The 21,576-nt window shown below is 36.5% G+C and overlaps 2 protein-coding genes across 2 annotated transcripts; both read right to left on the bottom strand.

The window, feature by feature from the left end:
• Positions 1-817: 817 nt before the first annotated feature.
• LOC113297521 (BRI1 kinase inhibitor 1-like) lies at positions 818-2,192 on the bottom strand. Its single transcript, XM_026546013.1, has one exon. It carries the CDS (start codon positions 1,949-1,951, stop codon positions 1,082-1,084), a length of 870 nt encoding a protein of 289 aa, XP_026401798.1. The 5' UTR covers positions 1,952-2,192; the 3' UTR covers positions 818-1,081.
• Positions 2,193-3,185: 993 nt separating this feature from the next.
• Positions 3,186-7,339, bottom strand: LOC113297513 (probable protein phosphatase 2C 12). Its single transcript, XM_026546002.1, has 10 exons — positions 7,182-7,339; positions 6,372-6,697; positions 5,680-5,851; positions 5,390-5,543; positions 5,244-5,307; positions 4,777-4,884; positions 4,428-4,553; positions 4,113-4,348; positions 3,781-3,983; positions 3,186-3,691 (listed from the first exon to the last, which is right to left on the bottom strand). Exons 2-10 carry the CDS (start codon positions 6,570-6,572, stop codon positions 3,660-3,662), a joined length of 1,296 nt encoding a protein of 431 aa, XP_026401787.1. The 5' UTR covers positions 6,573-6,697; positions 7,182-7,339; the 3' UTR covers positions 3,186-3,659.
• Between the last annotated feature and the right edge of the window lie 14,237 nt (positions 7,340-21,576).

Genomic DNA, 21,576 nt, shown 5'->3' with positions numbered 1-21,576 from the left:
CTACTACTAACTGTTAATTGACGGAATCGTTTAAACAAATCATCACTGTCATGTTCTAGCTCTTTTAGTGCTCAATCAAAAAAAAAGAAAAAAAAAAGCAGCGCCTACCTTTGATGAGTGACCCTTTTGAATTCTGTAACATTATGAAATAATTAAACCCACCAAATTATACAATCCCAATAATTTTCTTACAGCCTTTTAAGTTTTTTTAACAACCCTGTCACCGACCCCTACAAACCTACAGAGTTACAATCATCCAAGAATTTTAACACTATGGCCGAAAGGCCGGTACGCTGTACGATACAGTTGAAACTTTGATAGGATGTCTAAATCTGTAGACTGTAGTTTGCGTTAATCCTTCATAATACACAAAGGTGTGAATCTCCCTCCCTGCCTTTCAGTTGTTATCCAATGTTATGATTTATATCAAAGCTTATTTCAGTGCATGCAATTTAATAGTATTCAGATGCCACGACCCGAGATTGAAACCTGTCTACAGTACAATTAACCGCTAAAGAGGGCCAAAATAAAACATGTTACTTGCCAAAAAGATCAACCGCAGCAAATGGAATTACATTTTGAAGTATTCGATCAAGTGAATCGTCATTTCTCCCGAAAGCCATCCGCAACTTTGAATTCAAAGGCACGATGTTGGGTCTGGGACTTGACTATGCTGGTTATTGGCATACTGCAATCCCAGCGTTGGCGACACAGACGAATGAGACACACCTTCCACAATTGAATTCCGGCAGCTCCATCAGCTACTCTATATCTATGTGTGCGGATAAAAACTTTTATCAGCAGGACCAGATTAAGATTTTAGTTAAACTTTCACCATTGTATTTTTTATTTTTGGAAAATTTAGCAAACAGACCAAGAACCAAAAATCACCTTCTTTTTTTTCATGCAAAACAGAAAAATAAACACACATATTTCGCTATTTCTTAAAATTGACTAGATATCATCAGAACTCTGTAAACCCAATCCATGTTTAGGATCCATTTGATCACCATGAAATATATAAACCCCCCTATAACAAGATAAAAAAAAAAGTAATTAAGAAAATATGAAGTGGTAAATCTCAACACTGGAATTTGAATTTCCCTTCTTGTGTTGTGCTAGAATTCTTGCAATGAGCAATTGCCGCTTCAATTGCACTTTGTAACTCATCCATGCTACCATCTTTCACTAAGGTTGGAAATCTATCTCTTGCCTGCAAAGGACTAGTATTTGATGTTTGAAAGGATGCAGGTGCTGAATTCCGTCCATCTCTGTCTTCTTTCCTGGCTTTTGGATTCGGATAACTCGATGAAAACGAATGCGGTCTCGTTTGCAGTTTGCAATTCTTGCTACTCAGTCCTCTAAAAAACAAGAGAGGCCTAACCATTCTCAAGTAACTTTTTAATATTATACCAGCATCAAATCTCACCTTCTTTTTCATTGCAGTTTCCTCATTTTCTTCTCCACCTTCTTCTCCTTCATCGGCTTCACATGGCTTTCGCCATTTCATAGGCCTGAATAAAGAAAAAGACTTTACCTTGACTCTTCTCTTTGTTCTAAAACTATTGCTACGATTAAACTGTTTGATGTTTATGGTTTTCTTATCTTCTAAAGCATCTTTAATGGGTTGAGCAGTAGTAGTAGTAGAACAATCAACTGAATTGGCCGTGGAACGGCGAGGAGACATGGGAAAGTGAGAAAGGAAATGAAGAGGCAGAAGATGTCCATGAAAAAAAATCTCATCAGCTGGAGAAAGATCAATTGCGTAAGAAGGAGATGATGATGATAACTTATTAGTGGGTTGAACAGATATTGTAAATGAGAATTCATGAGTAGGAGATGAAGATGGCGATGAAGTAGTAGTAGTTGTTGTTGTTGTGGAATTTGGTTCTATAAGCTTTGTTGATTGTTGTTCTTCTTCTTCTTTCGTTTTTCCTTGTTGAGTATCCATATTTTTGTGTGAAACGTTGGAATTCTCTCTTGTTTATCTGTCCTTTGGTTTAGTTGTAGGATAGAGATAGATAAGGAATAAGCAAACTAGAATAAAGTGGTTGTGGATGGTCTGCCTTTTAGAAAGAAAGAGAGAGACATTGACATTTTTTTACATTTGTTTTTGGGTTAGAGCGGGTAAATTTAGGCACCAAGTGGCTGTTGCAGACTTCGGTTTAAATTTCACTTGCATCAGAATAAAAAATAAACGTTTTGTATAAAACAAGTGCACAGGGCAAGGGGCATATGCAATTTTCACCCGCGGATAGTCTGGTGAATGCAACTTCTTTCACTTCTCTTATCACTGTAAGCAGTTGAAAGTTATAACTGGAGCAATAGTGATACAGTAAAAAGAAAAGAAAAAAAAGGAGATTAATTTTATATTAGGTTCTATAAAGGGAAAAGGCTAAAAAAGGGTGTATTGGCTTAGGATATGATTAGAGGACCACATAATGCATCAAAGGAATTAACGAGTTTGTATTAAGCAACTTTTGAAATTACATTTTTGAGATCCACTAATACTAAAATCTATGATTTGCTTTCAAACTAAACTTTTATATTTTTTTCTTTTGAATCACCAATAGGTTTCAGGTTATGTGTCTGGGTTCACCCAGAATGGACCACTTGATTCATATAATTTAGCTGGAAAACGAAACCGGACAAGTGGCATCTTGGGATGCAGAAGAATTTCTTTCCCTTCTCCAAAGAGGACAATGTCACCTATGAGTGGTTCTAAATGGTTGATGAAGAATTTGGCTTAAAGGATATGAGAAAAGTCTGGATCACAAAAACTTTAACCCTTGACAAATTTTGTCAATTTGGTTTACTTGTTGTAGTTCGCAAGTAATTCGGGTTGGCTGTTTGACTCTTGATTTCTTCCTGTTGGAAGTTTGGTTTATTTTTAGGTCGGGAATCTCCACCATCCATAACTTTCCTGTTTCTAAGTTGAGTTTTCAATGGTTCTGGAATTCAGCTATTGCATGCAAGTTAGATAACATTTACATTTCTCAGTCTCGCAGTCCAATGAAATGAAGAAAAAAAAAATGACGGACATTTCTTTGCATATGGTACCCTGCACGCTTTTGAAACACAAGAAACAACACATCTTAACAACTCTAATCAGTACCGAATGATTTATCAGGTTTACGTCTTGATGTCTCCGGATAACACGCAGAATATATGTTCACAAGGCCGAGTTAGACTAAAAACTTGTATAAAATTAAACTCTTCCACAATATTACAGTGAGTCAGCTTTCATTTACTTTTATAGCTCTATATAAAATGAAACTCGTATACAATGATGTACGTGAACCAGAAGGAAAAAGAAAAAGGAAAGGGAAAAAAAAAGTTAGTTATCTGGGGTAGTTCGACGTGAAGGCGCTGTTGAATTCATTAATACCTTTGGAATAAAACTACCCTGATTAGGGAAGAAGCAAGCTAGTATTCATCACACTCCAGAAGTGCAAGGTGATGGTATCTTGACTTCATGGTGACTGAACTAGAAGTTCTAAATCTTGAACCAATCAAATGTTCATATCCAAGCTCTTCCAAACAATAGAATTAATATTCTGAAATTATCCTGATATCTGATTCTCCCAGTTATAAAATAATCGTCAGTGCCAAGTGCAGAAACAGTACAATGTTGCTGACTGCTAAGAAAAAAGGATCGACTAGTCACTATCTGAATCATCTCTACGTCGGTCTGAAATGAACAAATAATAAATCAATATTAGGTTACTCAGTCGAAGTTTGTAATAATCAAAACAAAAAGAAGTTGTTACTCTGCCATACTTCCTGATGCTCTCTTTCCCTCCATTGCTTCTTTCTTTATTTGGCAGGTGGGGCAAAGGAATGGGCCATCCCACGGACGAGAAGTTCCTGGATTTTCTGAACCAGAATGTATAGAGATTCCCTCTCCAGGATTCAACTCGACCTGACAAATTGCGCAACGAAACAATTTGAACAAGTTGCAAAGGGGATATTCAGTCTCTAATCTGCAAGCCACAAAAAAAAAATGAGTCAGAAACACTGATGTACCTACTATATGACCTTAGAATTGTGGAATTATCATGCTAAGATGAAGCAAGTAGAACAAAGGGTGTTCTCAAGAGAAAATAGGTGACCTTTCCGAGAGATACGCAGACCCTTCCTCAAATAATTCCTCGACAACATCTGGCTCGGCATAATCTTTATCCAAATAAGAAGATGAGTCGCACGCCTTTTTGCGAAACATGGACTTAAAAACTCCTTTTGTTTGCTTTTTTGGTTGTGGCTGTGGAGGAGTTGACTTCTCTGGTGGTAATAGGTCGACCACAATGCACGTTGTATCATCTCTGAGCCCCTTTAACCCTACAGCCTCCTGCAAAGTGTAGGAGGGATTGGAAAAATACATAAAGATCAGAAAACAAGATAAAAGCTCATATGGATTGCAATGTTACTTTAACAATTTGAGCAGCTGCAGCCTCTGGTGTCATCCCACGACAACAGTTCAGAACCACTTCAGTGGACAAAGCATCCCAAACACCATCACTTGAGATTACCAGTCTACCTCCAGCGCTAGAAAGCTGCACGAGTGATAATATTAAGTCAGATACTATCAAGAACCTTACACATTAAAATGAAATAAACGGACAAATTTGATGATAGCCACTGTAAATTATAACCCGTTATTACCCCAAATGTGATAGTGTAACATGTAAGTGTTTCTCATCTCTAACGAACTAAAGGGGTTGAAACCATTCTTGCTATTCATGCTATATGTGTATATAACCAGGGAAGAAAGAAAACCTTAATTTGTTTTACATGCGGGACAGGAACAATGAACTCCCCTACGTCCATATCTCCAATTGATCTTGAAAGGCACAATCCACCAGGCCAGCATCGTAGAGGACCAATCTGAAAAGTCAAGTTAAACACGCATATCAACATCTCTCTTACTCAAGTACATCAATACGTTAAAAAAACATCATATCAACAAAATGTTAAGAAATGCTTTAAAAGGATTTCCTGCTTCCTGTTTCCGGAACACTTGAGCTTTTTAAGCTAGGTTCTACACCAACACCCCACTTACTGGGACTCTTTATTTTGGACATAGAAAATGAGTGTTTACATTTTGGAGGTAAAAACTCTAAAATATTTACAGCTCGAGGTCAGATAATCCTCCTCGTGATCAGTTACTTCAGAGGAGGGGGGAATCTTTAATCAATTACATAAAAATAACTAGATCTGCTTTAGGTGTGTAAAGGGAAACATACCTCTGCACCACCACCAGCATTAAGACGACCAACCTCACCTCCACTAGCCGTTATGCGATTCCTTCTGTAGAAGTATAAGGAGTCAGACCTTGATGAATAAAAACATGCTTTTCCCAAGTAAACGGCATAAGTATGAAAGAACTTACTCCTCTTCATTGGTTTCAAGCCGATGGTCAGCTGACAAATTATATACGTCACCTTCAGCCGATTCAAATACACAACAGGAATCACCCACCGATGCTACAGTTACGATCCATCCATCTATTATCACAAAAGTGCAAGTTGTTCCTGACGTTTTTGCTGAAAAAATAACGAGGTGGTCAGTAATATATCATAAATATTAATCCATTCTAGAATTGTGTTCCTAATGCGGTGCAAAAATCAACAAGCAGCACGGCAATACCAGCATGTCACTCATAATGCTCTCCCCTCTTACCTCTCTCTTGAAAGTCTTTATCAGTTTTCACAAACCCTGCAACCATCGCCCTTGGCAATGCTGCAACCCACTCTTCTCTGCTAAGATCTGAAGGAATAGCACCCACGATATTGTTCAGAAGATTCTCCTTAGAGTATATCGCGGCTCCAGATCCATTATGTCCATCAAAGAGCTGCATGAAACGAGACACACCAACCAACAGAGACAAATTAATAAGAAATGCATCTTTAAACTACAAAATACGACCAGCGCCACAATTCTGCGAACAAAAGAGAGTAAACGATTTTATTCAAAGCCGAAGACTCTTTAAACTTCTTATATACAATGCGAGTGGAGGATAGTAAAAAATCTGTTGTTAACAAAGCAGTTTTCAATGTTCATCTCAATTCCGGTCATTATAACTAAGGATGACCAGGCAAGTAGACACGTCAGTTTGAAGAAAGAAAACCCTTGAATTTTAAACTAAGGAAGCTAATGAAATGCCATGTTGGCCTTAATGAAGCATTTGTGCTTCTTAAATTAGTAATTATATGCATAAAGAGAAGTTTGATTATAACTCGAGAGAATGGGACTGAATAATGCAGACTTTCCTCTTAACTCCATAATGCACAGTTTCCTCTTGACTCGATAAGAGAAGTCAGCAAAATCATGTGGAAACAAAACATGAGACGAACAAAAAAGGTCTCACTCACTGCAAATACTGAAAACACCGTACACCCATCTCCAGGAATCCTTTCGCATTCCGTCTTCATAAATGTGAAATCCTCCCCTTTCTTGCTTTGGTTAAACTCCCCATGTATGATATCTGGATTCTCAATCTTCTCATTGTCTAATTCGCGCTTGAGCAAAACCCCCAACGGGACCATCTGGTGGTGGTCATTCTTCGTGGACATTCTTATCTTTTTACAACCCCTTCAATTCCAAATAAAAACTTCTCTACCACCTAGGAAACATCTCAATTCCTCTAGTCTTCGACCATGGACCATAACAATTCAATCAATGCAAATTCCTGAACAATCTGCATACACCGAACAAAGTTCCTCATTCAAACCTCTTGTATGCCCAAAATTAACTTCTAATTATCAGCATTTCATCAAACCATCATACAAAATTAAGGGACAAAACAAATATTCAAAATTATGACAAGACATTTTCTAGAAGTAACTGAATCAGAAATTTTAAGATCTTCAAAACACGTACAACATAACAACATGGAACAATTGCAGGCACATAAAACACGAAAATAAATCGCACAAACAAGAATGTTACAGCGATTATTTCATCATGATCATCAAACACGCAAAAAAAAAAAAAAAAAAAACACAAATTCCGTTTAAGAAAAAACACAAAATAAAATAAGTGGTAAGAAAATTGTAAGCAAAGCCAACGTACACAAATTTTTTTCCCAAAATCAACAAGATTCATCATCCACAATTTTCATACGAAATTAAAATGTAAAAAAAAAGATCAGAGAAATCACATAGTGAATAAAGAATTCTTACACGTGAAATCAAGATGATCAGAAAGCAATAATGATAATATTTCTGGTTAAGATCGATGTAAGCGCATCAACGGACCCTCTGCAAATTTTCCATAGAGAGGGGTGGGGGGTGGGAGAAAGAGAAAGAGAAATGGGGGAGTTTGGTTCTTCTTCTGTTTTCTTCTCTCTCCTTCCTCTCTACGTTTTTCAAGTGATGACGTGTAAACAACCTACAGCCGAACTCAGCCGGATTTTTAGCCTACACATGTGGGCCTTATATTTTATTTTCTTTATTAAAAAACGCGCCACAAGGTTCTGTGTCCTATTAGGCGCGCCAAAATTATAACACCCGCCCGAATAACGTGTGGGGTCGAACTTATCTTTCTATCTCATCTATCAGCCTTAGGATCAAGTACTATTTTTTATTTTTTTATTTTTTGAAGCATCAAGTACTATTTGATGTGCAAATTAAATAGTGAAGAAGTATGTTTGTCTTTTTTGTAATGGCCCCGTTTGGTTGGATTTGTTCTCGACAGGCACATGTTAGAGAAAAGTGTATTGGCTTTTTTCAGTTTCTTACGTTTATGAGATCGCCTCCTCGGAGGGTAATAGTGTGGACCACGTCAAACCCACCACAGCCAAACCTAGATGATACCCACTATGTATACGCGTGAAGGACACTCTCGAGGTGAAGAGCATACCTAGAATTTAAAGGAGTAGGTGCAAAACTTTATTATTAATGGGGGTTACAAGTTACAACGACGTTTCTTCCCTGAGACAAAACGAGAGCAAAATTATAAGTGCACGCAAATACGATTTACAATTAAAGTAGAGATTAGTGACAAACTGAACCGTATGAACTCCAAACTTTGAAAACAAAAAGACCTGAGATATAAAGCTGATGGGTATAAATTTTTGGGTCAGTTACTGTATGGTCATACTTTTTATAATTCGGTCACAAAATGATCGTATTTTTGTAATTCATTTACAAAATGGTCTTTTTCCATCCGATTGAACACTTTTGAATAAAACGGTGTTATTTTTTCCGAAAATACCCTCCCTTAAAATACCCTTCCTAATTAACTAATTGGTTGAAGTGGTGATGATGAAGCGGTGGCGGTGGTGGTGGTGGTGAAAGCTTAAGAATCTCTATTAAACCCCGCAGGGGAAGAGGTGAACCCTTTGTGTGAATGCGGTGTAACGATTCTGAATGTGGTGTAACGAACCTGAATACGATTTTACGATCCTGAATGCGGTGTAACGATATGTAAGCGGCACCACCTACAAATAGCACCACCGTCAAAAAATCATAATGAAATCAAAAGTTAAAATTGTGTATGGAAGGATAAATATGAAGAACACATGGGTAATTTCATTAACATATTTAATTGTGAGTCACCACTTAATTCTCTTTTTAACGGAAGTATGATCATTTTGTTAATAGTTTGTAACAATAGGATGCTTTTGTGAATGGGGTCCTAATACTAGGACTGTTTTGTACATTTTCCTAAATTTTTTTACCACAAAAGAGATTGAATTAAAAAGAAGAGAATATGCTCTACCATAGGTAGAAAAAGGAGGAGAAAAGAAAAATTACATGAGCAAAGAATCCCAATCCTTCATGACTGAACTTGCAAAGTTCACATGGTAGCGAATGCAATGCTCCATCATATATTCTCATTATTGCGTATTATTCTCCAGCATATATGTTCAGAACAACAAGAACCAACAAAGCTTACAGAACCAAATACCACAACAACTACTTAATCATCACCATCTTCATCTCCTACTCATGAATTCTCATTTGCAATATTTGTTCAGCCCGCTAATAAGTTATCATCATCATCTCCCTACGCAATTGATCTTTCTCCAACTGATGAGATTTTTTTTTCATGGACATTTTCTGCCTCTTCATTTCCTTTCTCACTTTTCCATGTCTCCTCGTCGTTACACGGCCAATTCAGTTGATTTTTCTTCTACTACTTCTACTACTCAACCCATTAAAGATGCTTTAGAAGAAATAACAGCTTGTGCATTCTCTGTGATGGATTCATCTTCTCTTCTCTCATTATTGAAAGTTGTTCTTTCGCCATAATATCATCGCCGGTAAAACCCAAGAGGACAAAATCTAGACGAAGGAAAAAGAGCACAGCATCACATTTGAATAAAAATTTAACCAAGATTTTGCCTCGTTAAAACCTTGATGGAAAAGTCACATGGGATAAAACCGAAACGAAGGAAAAAAAACTACAACTTTTGACATTTATGGACGCCAACTCAATATATGAGTATTACAGAAAACAAGCATCAAAATCTTAACTTTAGTATATATATCATGTAGATAAGTTTTATGCAAGCATGATACTAAACTGCAGATTAAGAAAAAGTAATATTATGCTGCTAATGGGTGAATTTTTGTGTTTTTAAGGACTCCTGAAAAAGACGTATAAAGTTGATATCATCAAATAATTAATCGAGATTTTTGGTTTTGTACCGAATTTCTAAAAAAACTTAAAGGGTTGTTACTAACATAATAGAATCAGGTGGTTGCCTTAATATAATTTAAATCCTCCAAGGATTATAAATTCGAATATGTTTCCCGACCACATTTCTTGTGTGAATGCAATATAAATTCTTCGAAGACTACCACACAAAATGCACCATACATGGAGAGCAAAACATTGTTGAGTCACTCCTGGGGTCTGAAAAGGAAAAAAAAAATAAACCAAATCCCTAGGGAAAGGAGCGGGTACCAAGTACACCACCAACTTTTTCGTCTGGCAACTTGTATGGACAAAACCTAACATAATCATAAGTAAGTCAAAAGTAAATATTCTTAAATCATATCATATTGTATATATAGTTTTTCTCTTTCTCTTTTACAATTAATATGTATACCCCATACTTATTATTTGATATTCTTCGAGCAAATCTAATCTAGAAAATAAAATCCTAACTCACTGTCACAGGCATCGCGATTGTACTTAGCGTGTGCAACAAGCCTTTGAACCCCTACGGGGCCCTAATGGTCGAGTTATACTCTCGGGAGGGTTTACAAGAGGTGTACCCACAAAACCTTTACTCCAAACCCTAGATACCTATGAAGAATCTAGAAACATCACTAAACAATCTCCTTAGATGGCATACTCTTATTGACTATGGGAGGAATTACCCTAATGTGAATCCAATTATTGTACACGAGTTTGTGCTGAAGCATACTAATATTCATATATAAGTGACACAGCTCTACTCAGATAGTCGTACTATGGACATCAATATCCGAAATCGAACAAATCACATTAATAGACTAAGAAGATGGATATAGAGATAGATGGTTTGCGAATGAACGCCAATGACAAGATGAATACTACGAATCCTAATAGATCGAGATACTGGTCTGAACTCTAGTATCAACACAGCTGGTATATACAAGGGCCCCAGCGGCCGATAATCCTAATTCTAGATCAACTAATCTGATATATACAAGGGCCCCAACGGTCGACTTTATTGAACAATAATAATAACTCTTTTTTTTTCTATTTGGTCTGATTTTTTTTTGTAGTATGTCGATCACTCTACTTCATCACAGCGGCGACATCAACCCATAAAGTTTGAAAAATAAATAATATAACGTGATATGACGAATTCGAGATACAGTGGCAACTACCATGTTATTTCTAACACATGAGCTTTTTCCTTTTATGATTATACTCTTTAGTTTGGGTCCCTCAACTCCTATAACAAAGATGTTTCCATCCACTTAGATTGGTTACTGTTGTTTTCGGGGAAAAACGACCTGCGGGGGATTGTGTAGAGATTATTGGATATTAATCTGTTGGTGAAGTAATATGTTGAACTATTGTGAAAAATATTATCTGTATAAACGAGAGAAATCTTTTGAAGGTGTTTGATAATTGACATTGATGAGTTTGACTCGTATGTCGAGATTAAGTTCGGTTAATCGTTCTTATCAAATCATAGGTTTCATAAACATATTTATAGCAGCACATCGATCTCCTGTAAGTGGTGACAATTGAAGGTAATGGAATAATTGGGAAGTGGGAGATCATGCAGAAACCACTTCCATATTGCATGGGAGACTTAGTTGATCTACCATCCACTTTCCATTTTGTCCTTTAACTGCCAGCACGACTTACCATAACTCTCATCGTGGATGTACCTCACATTGCACGTGTTGGAGGCTTCCAGACCAAAACCTTAGTGATATACCCCCATGTGACATGAATTGATGTCTCACATGTGAGTCTGCTTTGCAGACATGAGTGGTCAACCTTTGACCTAAGACTATGAGTCTTATGAACTGTACGAAGTTCAATGGTTATGATGGATGAAGTATGGAATGTTGGAACAACAACATTCTCTACATACCATGGATGTTTGAATTAGTTCACTGATGACCGCGACATGTCACTATTTTAGTTGAAGCAATAATGATAGTCGAATGACTTAATGATGGTTTTATGAGATTGCTAAATCAATCATAAACCGTGCATTGAGCACTTATGAAATAGTCATTTATGAATGATCATAAGTCTTTCTCGATCCAGGTGTCATGAGTCAGTCGACTGACGAGGTGAGATTATAATAATGGTCGACTGACGAACCAAATGTTGGTTGATGAACCAATAAATACTGATAGTTGGGTCAGTAAGAGAAACATTGCTCTATGCAATTAAATATGTATAGTTGAATCAATATTGCCAGAAATGGTGGTTCTGAACCTTGTTGGCCGTGATCCGCTGCTAGCTGAAGCAATTAGGGCATTGACAGATAGAGCATTAATGATTTGAGCACATATTGCTAGTCAGAGCAAATACTGTTAGATCCATGAATAATTGGTAGCAAAACCCAAAAAAAACTAATTAAAAATATTAACCGAATATTATTTATTTATTTATTTATTTATTTTAATAATAATTTTTAATATATTAAAAAAAATCATTCGTACAATACTTTAGGTGGCAGCCTAGCAACAAGCTGGGCGCCAACACCCTTTTGAATAGCAACTCCTAGTCTATGAAAAAAATTTACCTACCCCCTTACTAACATCATTACTAACAAGACAATTCTTAAGCCTCTTATTTAATTAACGGTGTTTGAACCTATTCAGAATTATGCTAGATAGAGCATTCAGTTCAAAACCCTAACTATGATCATTAAATGATCGATGGATGATCAACTGAGAATCAACCAGTGGACGAGAGAGGGACCGGCTACATGGGTGATGAACCTACCATATAGTATCCAGATGCTAGACTGAGCATTTACCAAACTCCTTTGCAGAGCAGATGGCAAAAGGATGATTAATTACTATTTAATCATTATTAAAATAGTGCTTGACTGAGCAATAGGTAGTAAAACCTAATTATGGAAAGAGGAGGGACCGACCAAGGGGTGTGGAACCGGCCCTTGGTGGTCGTGGGACCATATATACGGTGAGTGGACAACCATTCTCAGTTGCAAGAAGGATTTTGAATCAAATATGGACTCTGGATGATTAATTAGGTTAAAAATCATTAAAAGAGGTGGGACCGGATTTTGCAAGCCAAAGAGCCGACCATGATTGATCATGGTGGCATGCCCGTGTCACCATATTTTTCGCGGACCAATCCTGTGAATTTTGGTATTTTCTGATGGTTCATCGAGCATTATTTCATTCTTTTATGAAGAATTTGAGTTTGACTGAAACTCTTAATAGTGGTGGAAGGACCACTATTAAAAATATTACAACAATATCATTTTAATATTTCCCATGGTGGTAGAAAGACAAATCATGATGGTTGCAAAACCACTTGTTTTGCTAACCACACAGTTCATGGGGAAGTATGGAAGTTTCAGGAGTTTTGATTGAAAAATGAAGTCCTTGAAAGAGGAAACCTTAGTAACAATAAAAAAATAAAGAAAATGAGTGGGGGACCGACCAAAACCGGCAAACGGCTTCTGACCGGCCGCGTGGACCCCACCCCCACGGTTTCCCTATTTTTTATTTTTTTATTAATATTTTTTCTCTCTTCCTTTTCCTTATTTGATCAAACTTCCAATCATAATTCTTCCATGTTTCTGGACGCTCTTTTGAGCATTATTATTAAAGGCACCCGCGCTTTTTGCTCGGGGCTTACTCGGGGTTGCCCCAAATGCCCGGAAGGTGAATATTTATTACTATTCAATGGAATTCAGCTGGGAAAGCCAAGGATCGAAGTAAGTAAATATTAGGGTTTATCTAGGAATTACTGCGACTAGATTTTAATTATTATCCAGGAATTCAACCGGCGAATGTGGCGATTGGATTTAATTAATTTGTGGCTCTATACTAGCATGGAATATGTATAGGAGCATTTAGATATGATGTGATCAGCATCATATATTATTCTAGGAAAGTTCGGACATCGGACATCTTTCAAATACATTGCACATGTTGAAAGGATACTGAATTGCGCAGTATGAGATACATGGAATATCGAGAGCTCTTAAGAAAGAGGCTCTGACACTGCCGTCATGTATGGAGGTCATGGTACTGCAATTCATTTCACTTGCGGAAAAATAAGACATAACCTCTTATGCATTCTGACATGATCAAATATACATAATATCCAATGTGATTTTACGAATATGATCTTCGTCGAAAATCCACCATCAACAACTGTTATCTTGAATTAGCACAAATTCCTAGGCTTTGTAGTTTCATAATGTAACTAAAAGTTTCTCTCACACCCTCAAACTTAAATCTAACATTGTCCTCTATGTTTTAAAGATGAAACTAAAAATGAACAACGAGAAACAGTTACCACTTGAAGAAAACAAAATAAGGAAGGATATTACCGTATCGCATGAGCATGCGTTACCTCCAAAGAAGTGTTATGTTAAAAATCTTTAGACATACTAAGAAAGTTAGTCACCTCGTAGAATCATATAGCGATAGACGGAACAATTGTGGGTCATCTGGATCAAATAGTGCAATCTGAAAAAGTGGGGGTCTAACAACCACACCCAATATTTCGTTTAGGAAATCTGTATCGACTAACTCCAATATAATTTCAAGAGAATCAATTAGACAGTCATACTCAATCAAGGAAAACATATCCAAGAGTTATATCTCAATTTCTCAAATCAATCTGCAATCGAACAGATGGAATTCTATGAGCCGGATCAATATGAGAAATAACTTGGATGGTACCAAAGACCAATATCCAAGTGTCAATCAATTTCAATCAACAACCAAAGGTTGGATTTACCAATTGATTGAACTACGCACAACCTGTGATATTTCAAATATATAGAAAATATAATGCGGAAAAGAAATAACACAGACACCAGAAACCGCAAATGCATAAAAACCACGGGACCTAGTCCAGATTTGAACACCACATTGTATTAAGCCGCTACAGACTCTAGCCTACTACAAGTTAACTTCGGACTGGAATGTAGTTGAGCCCTAACCAATCTCACACTGATTAAGGTATAGTCGCATTCTTTACGCCTCTGAATCCCAGCAGGACTCTACGCACTTGATTACCTTAGCTGATCTCACCCAAAACTAAGAGTTGCTACGAACCAAAGTCGAAGACTTGATAAACAAATTTGTATCCCACAGAAAAGTCTATTAGAATAGATAAATACGTCTCCCACATAAATACCTATGAAGTTTTTGTTCCATCTTTTGATAAATCAAGGTGAACAGGAACCAAATAATAATCCAGTTTTATATTCCCGAAGAACATCCTAGAAATATCAATCACCTCACAATAACTTAAATATATGGTAGTAGAACAAGTTATTATGGAATCACAAAGAATGAGGTGAAGAGCTTTGTGATTACTTTTTATATCTTACCTATCGAAGATAAATCTCGAGCAAATCTTAGAGAAGATAGTACTCAATACGATAGAACAAAGTAAGATCAAAAAACGCAACTAGAGAGAAAATAGTTGGGTCTGGCTTCAATATCCCAATGAAGTCTTTAAGTCGTTAACCTATAATGGTTTTAAGAAAAACCTAGGTTAAAGGAGAATCAACTCTAGTCGCAACTAGTATCACACATGAGGTGTGGGATTAGGTTTCCCAGTTGCTAGAGTTCTCCCTTATATAGTCTTCAAATCAAGATTTGATAACTTTGGAACAAAGCAATCAATATCCACCATTAGATGAAACCTGATTCATGATTCAAGCTAATATATTTCCACCGTTAGATTGTCTCTAGCTTGTTACACGCAAATGAAATATACCTTCATTTGGATATGGGTAACCGTACCTAAACGTGTATATTGAGTTGGCTCAATAGCAGTTAACCGAAGTTAGCCATATGAACATTTTTCTCTTAACCTTGTTCATCTTAACACTTCTAGATCAATTGATAATCAAATGAATCTAATTGTGTTACTCATAGAGTTGTTCAATTTTTTATATTTTCATAGAAGTATACAAGACACAATTGAAGCAAAATCGGATTGATTCAAAAGAATCGGTTCATTAACATTTTAGCCACGGTTTGCAAAGATTTCATTCGTTAATTTATAAATGTATTTGTTCATAAGTATGAAATTATACTTAACCGATTTAAGAGCTTGAACCACTTAAGTTTACAAATGGGTGCACGAACTTAAGTTTCAGACATTTGGTCACAAGCCGACAGTTTGCAAATGGGTACGCAAACTTAAGTGGTTGAAACCGTTTGCGAACTCAGTTGAAACCGTTTGCGAACGGGTACGCAAACTTGGTTCCCGGACTTCAGTAGTTAAATCAGCTTGCGAACGGGCATGCAAACTTAAGAACTCTGACTTAAACAGTTGAATAAGTTTTCGAACGGGTATGCAAACTTCCGGTCCTGAATTCCGTCAAAACAGTTCGTACACTAAGTACACAAACCGTAATGTATCCAGATATGGGTTTTATCTCTTAACTCCCATTTTAATCATTGAAACATTCTTAGAAGACGACAATAGCTGTCTCACCCAAACTATTAGCTTATAAGCAATTTTTAAATGATGGAATGATTAATACGAAACATTCACAGCCTACATCAAATGACTGTGTCACACAAATCATGTAAGATGTTACCAGGTGATTTTCACATGATCATCTTTTGACTTTCGTCAAGAATAATGATGAACGTGGTTAAATAAAAAAGCTTACCAACACATATTTCGAGAAAGATATAAGCGAGATAAACTCATCTCGAAATATCAAATGTATATAATGTAAACTCTATATAGCTATACGAATTTTGTTTCAATAGGAGATAAAATTGAATAGACTTCTGAGTGATAGATGAGTTCAAGTCTCCACATACCTTTTGTTGATGAAGTTCCACAAGCTCCTCTTAGTAGTTCTTCGTCTTCAATCGATGAACGCAAATCAAGACTTATAGTTTTGACAACTAAACTATACAAACAAGCTTGAGATAGCAACGCTTGCGAGTTCAACCGAGCAGTGCTGTAACACAATCACAAATAATAGGAAACGACAACATGCCAAGAGAATGAACAAACCGAGCACAACCTTATCTCGTTTTTTGGTTTAAGACAACTGTATCTATATATGTTTCGGGTTCAGGTTTGTTTTGGGGTAAAAACTGATTCTGCTGGAAATGGTAAATTTGGTGTGCCGCCGAGAAACGAATCTAAACCCTAAAAAAATGTACTGCACAAGAGTACTTTAGATTCGAGAGATCAATCTGTACAATTCTGGCCTAAGCCAAGAAATGGTCATTCCAGCCTTGCTTCGGTCACAAAATGAAGGAGAAGGGTTGATCTTAGGGAGGAAAGCGAAGAAGGTGTTGAGATCAGAATAGTTAACTCTGAAGGTGTGGTTGTTCTATGACTTGTATCAGAATGTGGAACTTGCTTGCGGAATGTAAGCTATAAGTTCTTGGTGTTTTCTAAATACTTGTGTTGATAATCGTTGTTGGTTGAAATGGGTTGAAAACCTATTTATACAAGTCATAGTTGAACGCACCCTGATCTCATAGGAAGTAGAAGTAGTTGAGTGATGGATAAGCGGGGATCGTGTAAAAATGTTGAAAACCACGTCTTGCTATGAGGGAAGAGGGGTCAGTTTACACCCACTACTTCTCTGCTGCCACTAATCGTCCGCCTTTCCTGACACTTTCTCATAATGCACGTGTTGCATGCCGCACGCTGTAAACCTCCAGACCAATACCCTGATGAACATCCCCCAGTTTGTGACATGTTTGATGTCTCGAGTATTTTCGTGGGAAATATGTAGCAAGTTGTTGAGTGGGTCTTGCTTGCAAGACCTAGCTATTTTGACCAATCACGCGCGGCGAGCGATCATATGTTACAAGTCAAGCCATGAGACTTGCCGCAAGAAATAGCATGTAATGCTTCTTAGGTCAAATAATTAAATTATTCGTGAAATCAATATTTATAAGACATCATTTGTAATCGATGCATATAAAGCATCTCTTTTAAGAAAACAGCTCAAACAATCGATGCTCATAAAGCATCGTTGTATAAAGCTTGTTTAAATTAGTAGTTGATGCGTGTCGTAAGTGCAATCAAATTAATAATCTTATTTCCACACAATTAACTGGTAATATAATGGAAGTAAGGATCGTTCTCATGAAGAGCAGTGAGTTTTAGTTGTCAAAGTGTCACAAAGGGGGGTTTTGTTTTAGATTGTGAACAAAATAAATAATCAAAGCAAATAAAGTTGTATTGTAATCAATAGAGAGAGATATGATCGAGGAATCCTTCTTCGTATATAAACCATAAATGAGTTATTATAATTGTCTACTTTTCGTTAATCACAGATTATCACCAACCGTAGAATAACAACTAGATCAGTGTTATCCCCTAAACTCCTTATATCACTGGATACGGAAGTTCTCGCCTACCAGATTCTATTCAACGAACCACCAAGTAGTAGATCACTCAAGGTGTAATCCAATCAAATGCTTTATCTTTTGTGAATTTATAGGTTGATCCTACTAGTTAGACTCTTAGATCAAGGTCCACTTTTTAGTGTTGTTTATACACACAATCGCTCCACAGAATCCCTCTGCAAGGTTTTGTGTTCTCTACTTGTGTACAAGTTATTCGACGATTACTTATCTCTTAACTCAATACTAGCAATAGATTGAATCAACAAATCAATTTAGTTGGCCACCTAAACAATCTATCAATCAATCAGAAATATTAATTAGTATAAACAAACGATAATCATATGAAGAACTTCAAAGTAGATTAATATAATAACTCGAATCTTGTTTAAATCTTAGAATTCATCCTCAATCAATATGTGTTTAGCTACTCATGGATGTAGAAACATCCATGATATACATGATAGAAAAGTTAAGAGATAACGTTACGATTGAGAATCGCTCTGAAACCCTAGCTTTGTTATTTATCCTCTCCAAGACTTACAATTTCGTGACCTAATGAAGTGATATCATTTCATATAATCTAATACCTTTTATAGGTTTACATTGCTTGGCCTTCACGTATTTAGTTTGGTTTAGGAACTCGACCCAAAAATATGACCTAACGACTCCAAACGTGCCCTTAGGCCTTCCAAAGTGTAAATACACGTTCCCTACAACCTAAGTTCGCGAACCCAGTCCGCAAACTTCAAAATCCAGCAGAAATTTTCGGAATTAAGTCTGCGAACCCGGTCTGCGAACCTAGTTCGCTGACTGCACTGTCTTCGGTATTCGATAAAAACTGTATTGGCCAAAACTTCTTCATCCGAACTCGGAATGACCTCATTCTTTTTGAATTCTTTTTATCTTTCAATTATATTCAATATGATGATGATAAATCCTTAATTTGAATGAGTTGAGATTGGTCTTTGTCCCTTCTCTTGATTTTGAGCGTTTTGCTCCTTTTCGTCGCACTTCTTCCACTTCTCTTGGATTTTGGCACTTGGATACTTGGAATACTTCTATTCCTAGCTCTTTTCAGCACTTTATAGCTCCTTTGTGGATGATTCACCTATTAGAGGCAAACAAGAGAAAACAAGAGTAATAATACGAAAATATGCAAGAATAATAGCTAAAATAAGTATGGAATGGACACTAAAATCATATGAATTATGCACTTATCAAATTCCCCACACTTAGCTTTTGCTAGTCCTCGAGCAAAATAAATAAAACTAATCCTAAATACAACAAATCCATCTCGTAGAGGATACGGTTACTCTTAGCATGAATAACAGGCCTTTAAACCCCTAGGTGTCCATAGTGGACGAGTTATAGTCTCGTGAGGGTTTACAAGAGGTATACCCACAAAACCTACTCCAATTTCTCGCCTTGGAAGAACCGCTAAGGATAGACACAAAGTAGAAAGCCAAATAATTAGCCTGCATATGTTCTTTAGCTACAAACATCCCACATACATTCCAATCATCACACATAAGTAATTACTTGTGTGTGTCATTCAACCTGATTGAAAAAATCTACTAAGATAGTCATCGTACTTGTTGCAACGTTTTTCACAACACTCACATACTGAAATCACATGGATAGATAAGAGAATGGAAATAGAAAAGTGAAGTGTGCAAATGTTGACTAAAGTGAAAGATGTTACCGACAATACTTGTATAAATGTCGTCAAAGGATATATATTTATAGATCACTAGTTGAGAGAAGCACCCAGTTAACTCGACCACATGATTAGATACTCTAAGCGCATGTTCCTTTTCAGCAAGTACATGATAGTTGCCTTGGATCCTGCATTCCACGCTTTCTTAGGCGACGGAGAAAGGGACAACGTTTCACACATACTGCTATCAAAGTGTCAAGAACCTCATCAATAGTCTCTTTGACTTTCTATATAATGATGATATGGTTTTTGTTTTCATCGACTATGATTATCCGCGATTCCAGACCTATCATTTATTAGTATCGATAAATGAAGAGGAGCCTTATAATTTTTTTTTCCGGCTCACTCTTTACTATTTACGAGTGTAAGACAATTGTCTTATGGGGATTTTATATAAACTCAACCAATGATTACCTTGCTACAACATTCATGGCAGTATCAGGATCCCACCAAATCACTTTAGAGAAACATAAAACTGCAAAAATAAAAAGAAAGTGTTTCAGTAATGATTAATTGCGAGGATGACTCTTTCAAACGACTATCATAGCTTAGTTTCGCATTCAATTATGAACCTATATATTTAAGGATTGTGGAATTGATAAAGTGGAACTCAATCTATAACCGTAAGAACTATTCAACCTTAAAAAGGTTTAGAGTGTCATCCTAAATAGCTCATAATTAACTCCAAAAGATGAAGTCTCAAGAATGCAAGAAATCAAAGAGTATTATTATTATGTGTATATGAAAATAGTAGATACTAAATGCTCCCCCACACTTAAACTCAACATTGTCCTCAATGTTCAAAACCGAAAATTTTGATTTCTGACATAACATCCCTGAAAAACTCAAAAATTATACAAATGAGTAGGGAACTAGGAAAAACATCCTAAACGAAAGTTTTTCGCCTACGTATTTTATATGACGTGTCAAAAGGGCACAATGTTTCAATAATTGGTCTGACTTTTATAGCCTCCGGACTAACTGACATGCAATCTGAAAAAGTTCTGAAAAAATACCGAAACTCAAATGTCCAGGCCAATTGGTCCAACTTAACAGACTCCGAATTCAGATTTTCTTTTTGGAAAAGAAAGTTCAGTCTGTCGTCTTTGAAAGTTTGGGTCAACCACTCAAATCGGACTTCGTATGAAGTCTCGAAAGCTATTTTTGTGACAACTGCACGGTCAGAATTTTCTGACGAGAATTCGTCAAAACTTTCATTATAGATATAGGACTTGTAAAATATAAGATGGGAATGCAAGATATGATATGAAAAACTAAGAAAATTAAAAACAAAATGGATAGAGATACAAAACCTATGGGTTGCCTCCCATTTAGCGCTTAGTTTAATGTCCTCAGCCCGACTTGGTCATTCTTTTTATTGCTCCTACAGAGGGAGATAATCATGAAATTCTTGCACATCCATATCCACATAAGCAATGCTTTCATAATATGGCTTCAATCTATGGTCGTTCACCTTTAAATTTGTTCCATATCTAAGATTAGAAATTTCAACAGCGCCATGAGAATAAACATTAGTAACAACATATGGTCCAATCCATCTGGACCTTAGCTTACCAGGAAATAGTTTAAGACGAGAATAAAATAAAAGAACTTTTTGCCCCACAACAAAATTCTTTCGAGAAATCATCTTGTCATGGAAAATTTTCGTCTTTTCCTTGTAAATACGAGAACTCTCGTAAGTATCATTACGTATCTCCTCTAGATCATTGAGTTGTAACTTCCTTTGTTTCCCCGCATTGTCATAATCCATGTTGCACATCTTTATCGCCCAATGTGCCTTTTGTTCAAGTTCAACCGGAAGATGACAAGCTTTGCCAT

The sequence above is a fragment of the Papaver somniferum genome, chromosome 1 (assembly GCF_003573695.1).
Source record: "Papaver somniferum cultivar HN1 chromosome 1, ASM357369v1, whole genome shotgun sequence".
In the NCBI taxonomy this organism is placed as follows: domain Eukaryota; kingdom Viridiplantae; phylum Streptophyta; class Magnoliopsida; order Ranunculales; family Papaveraceae; genus Papaver; species Papaver somniferum.
The sequence above is the reverse complement of the archived record's forward strand: the minus strand, read 5'-3'. Positions and strand labels throughout refer to the sequence as shown.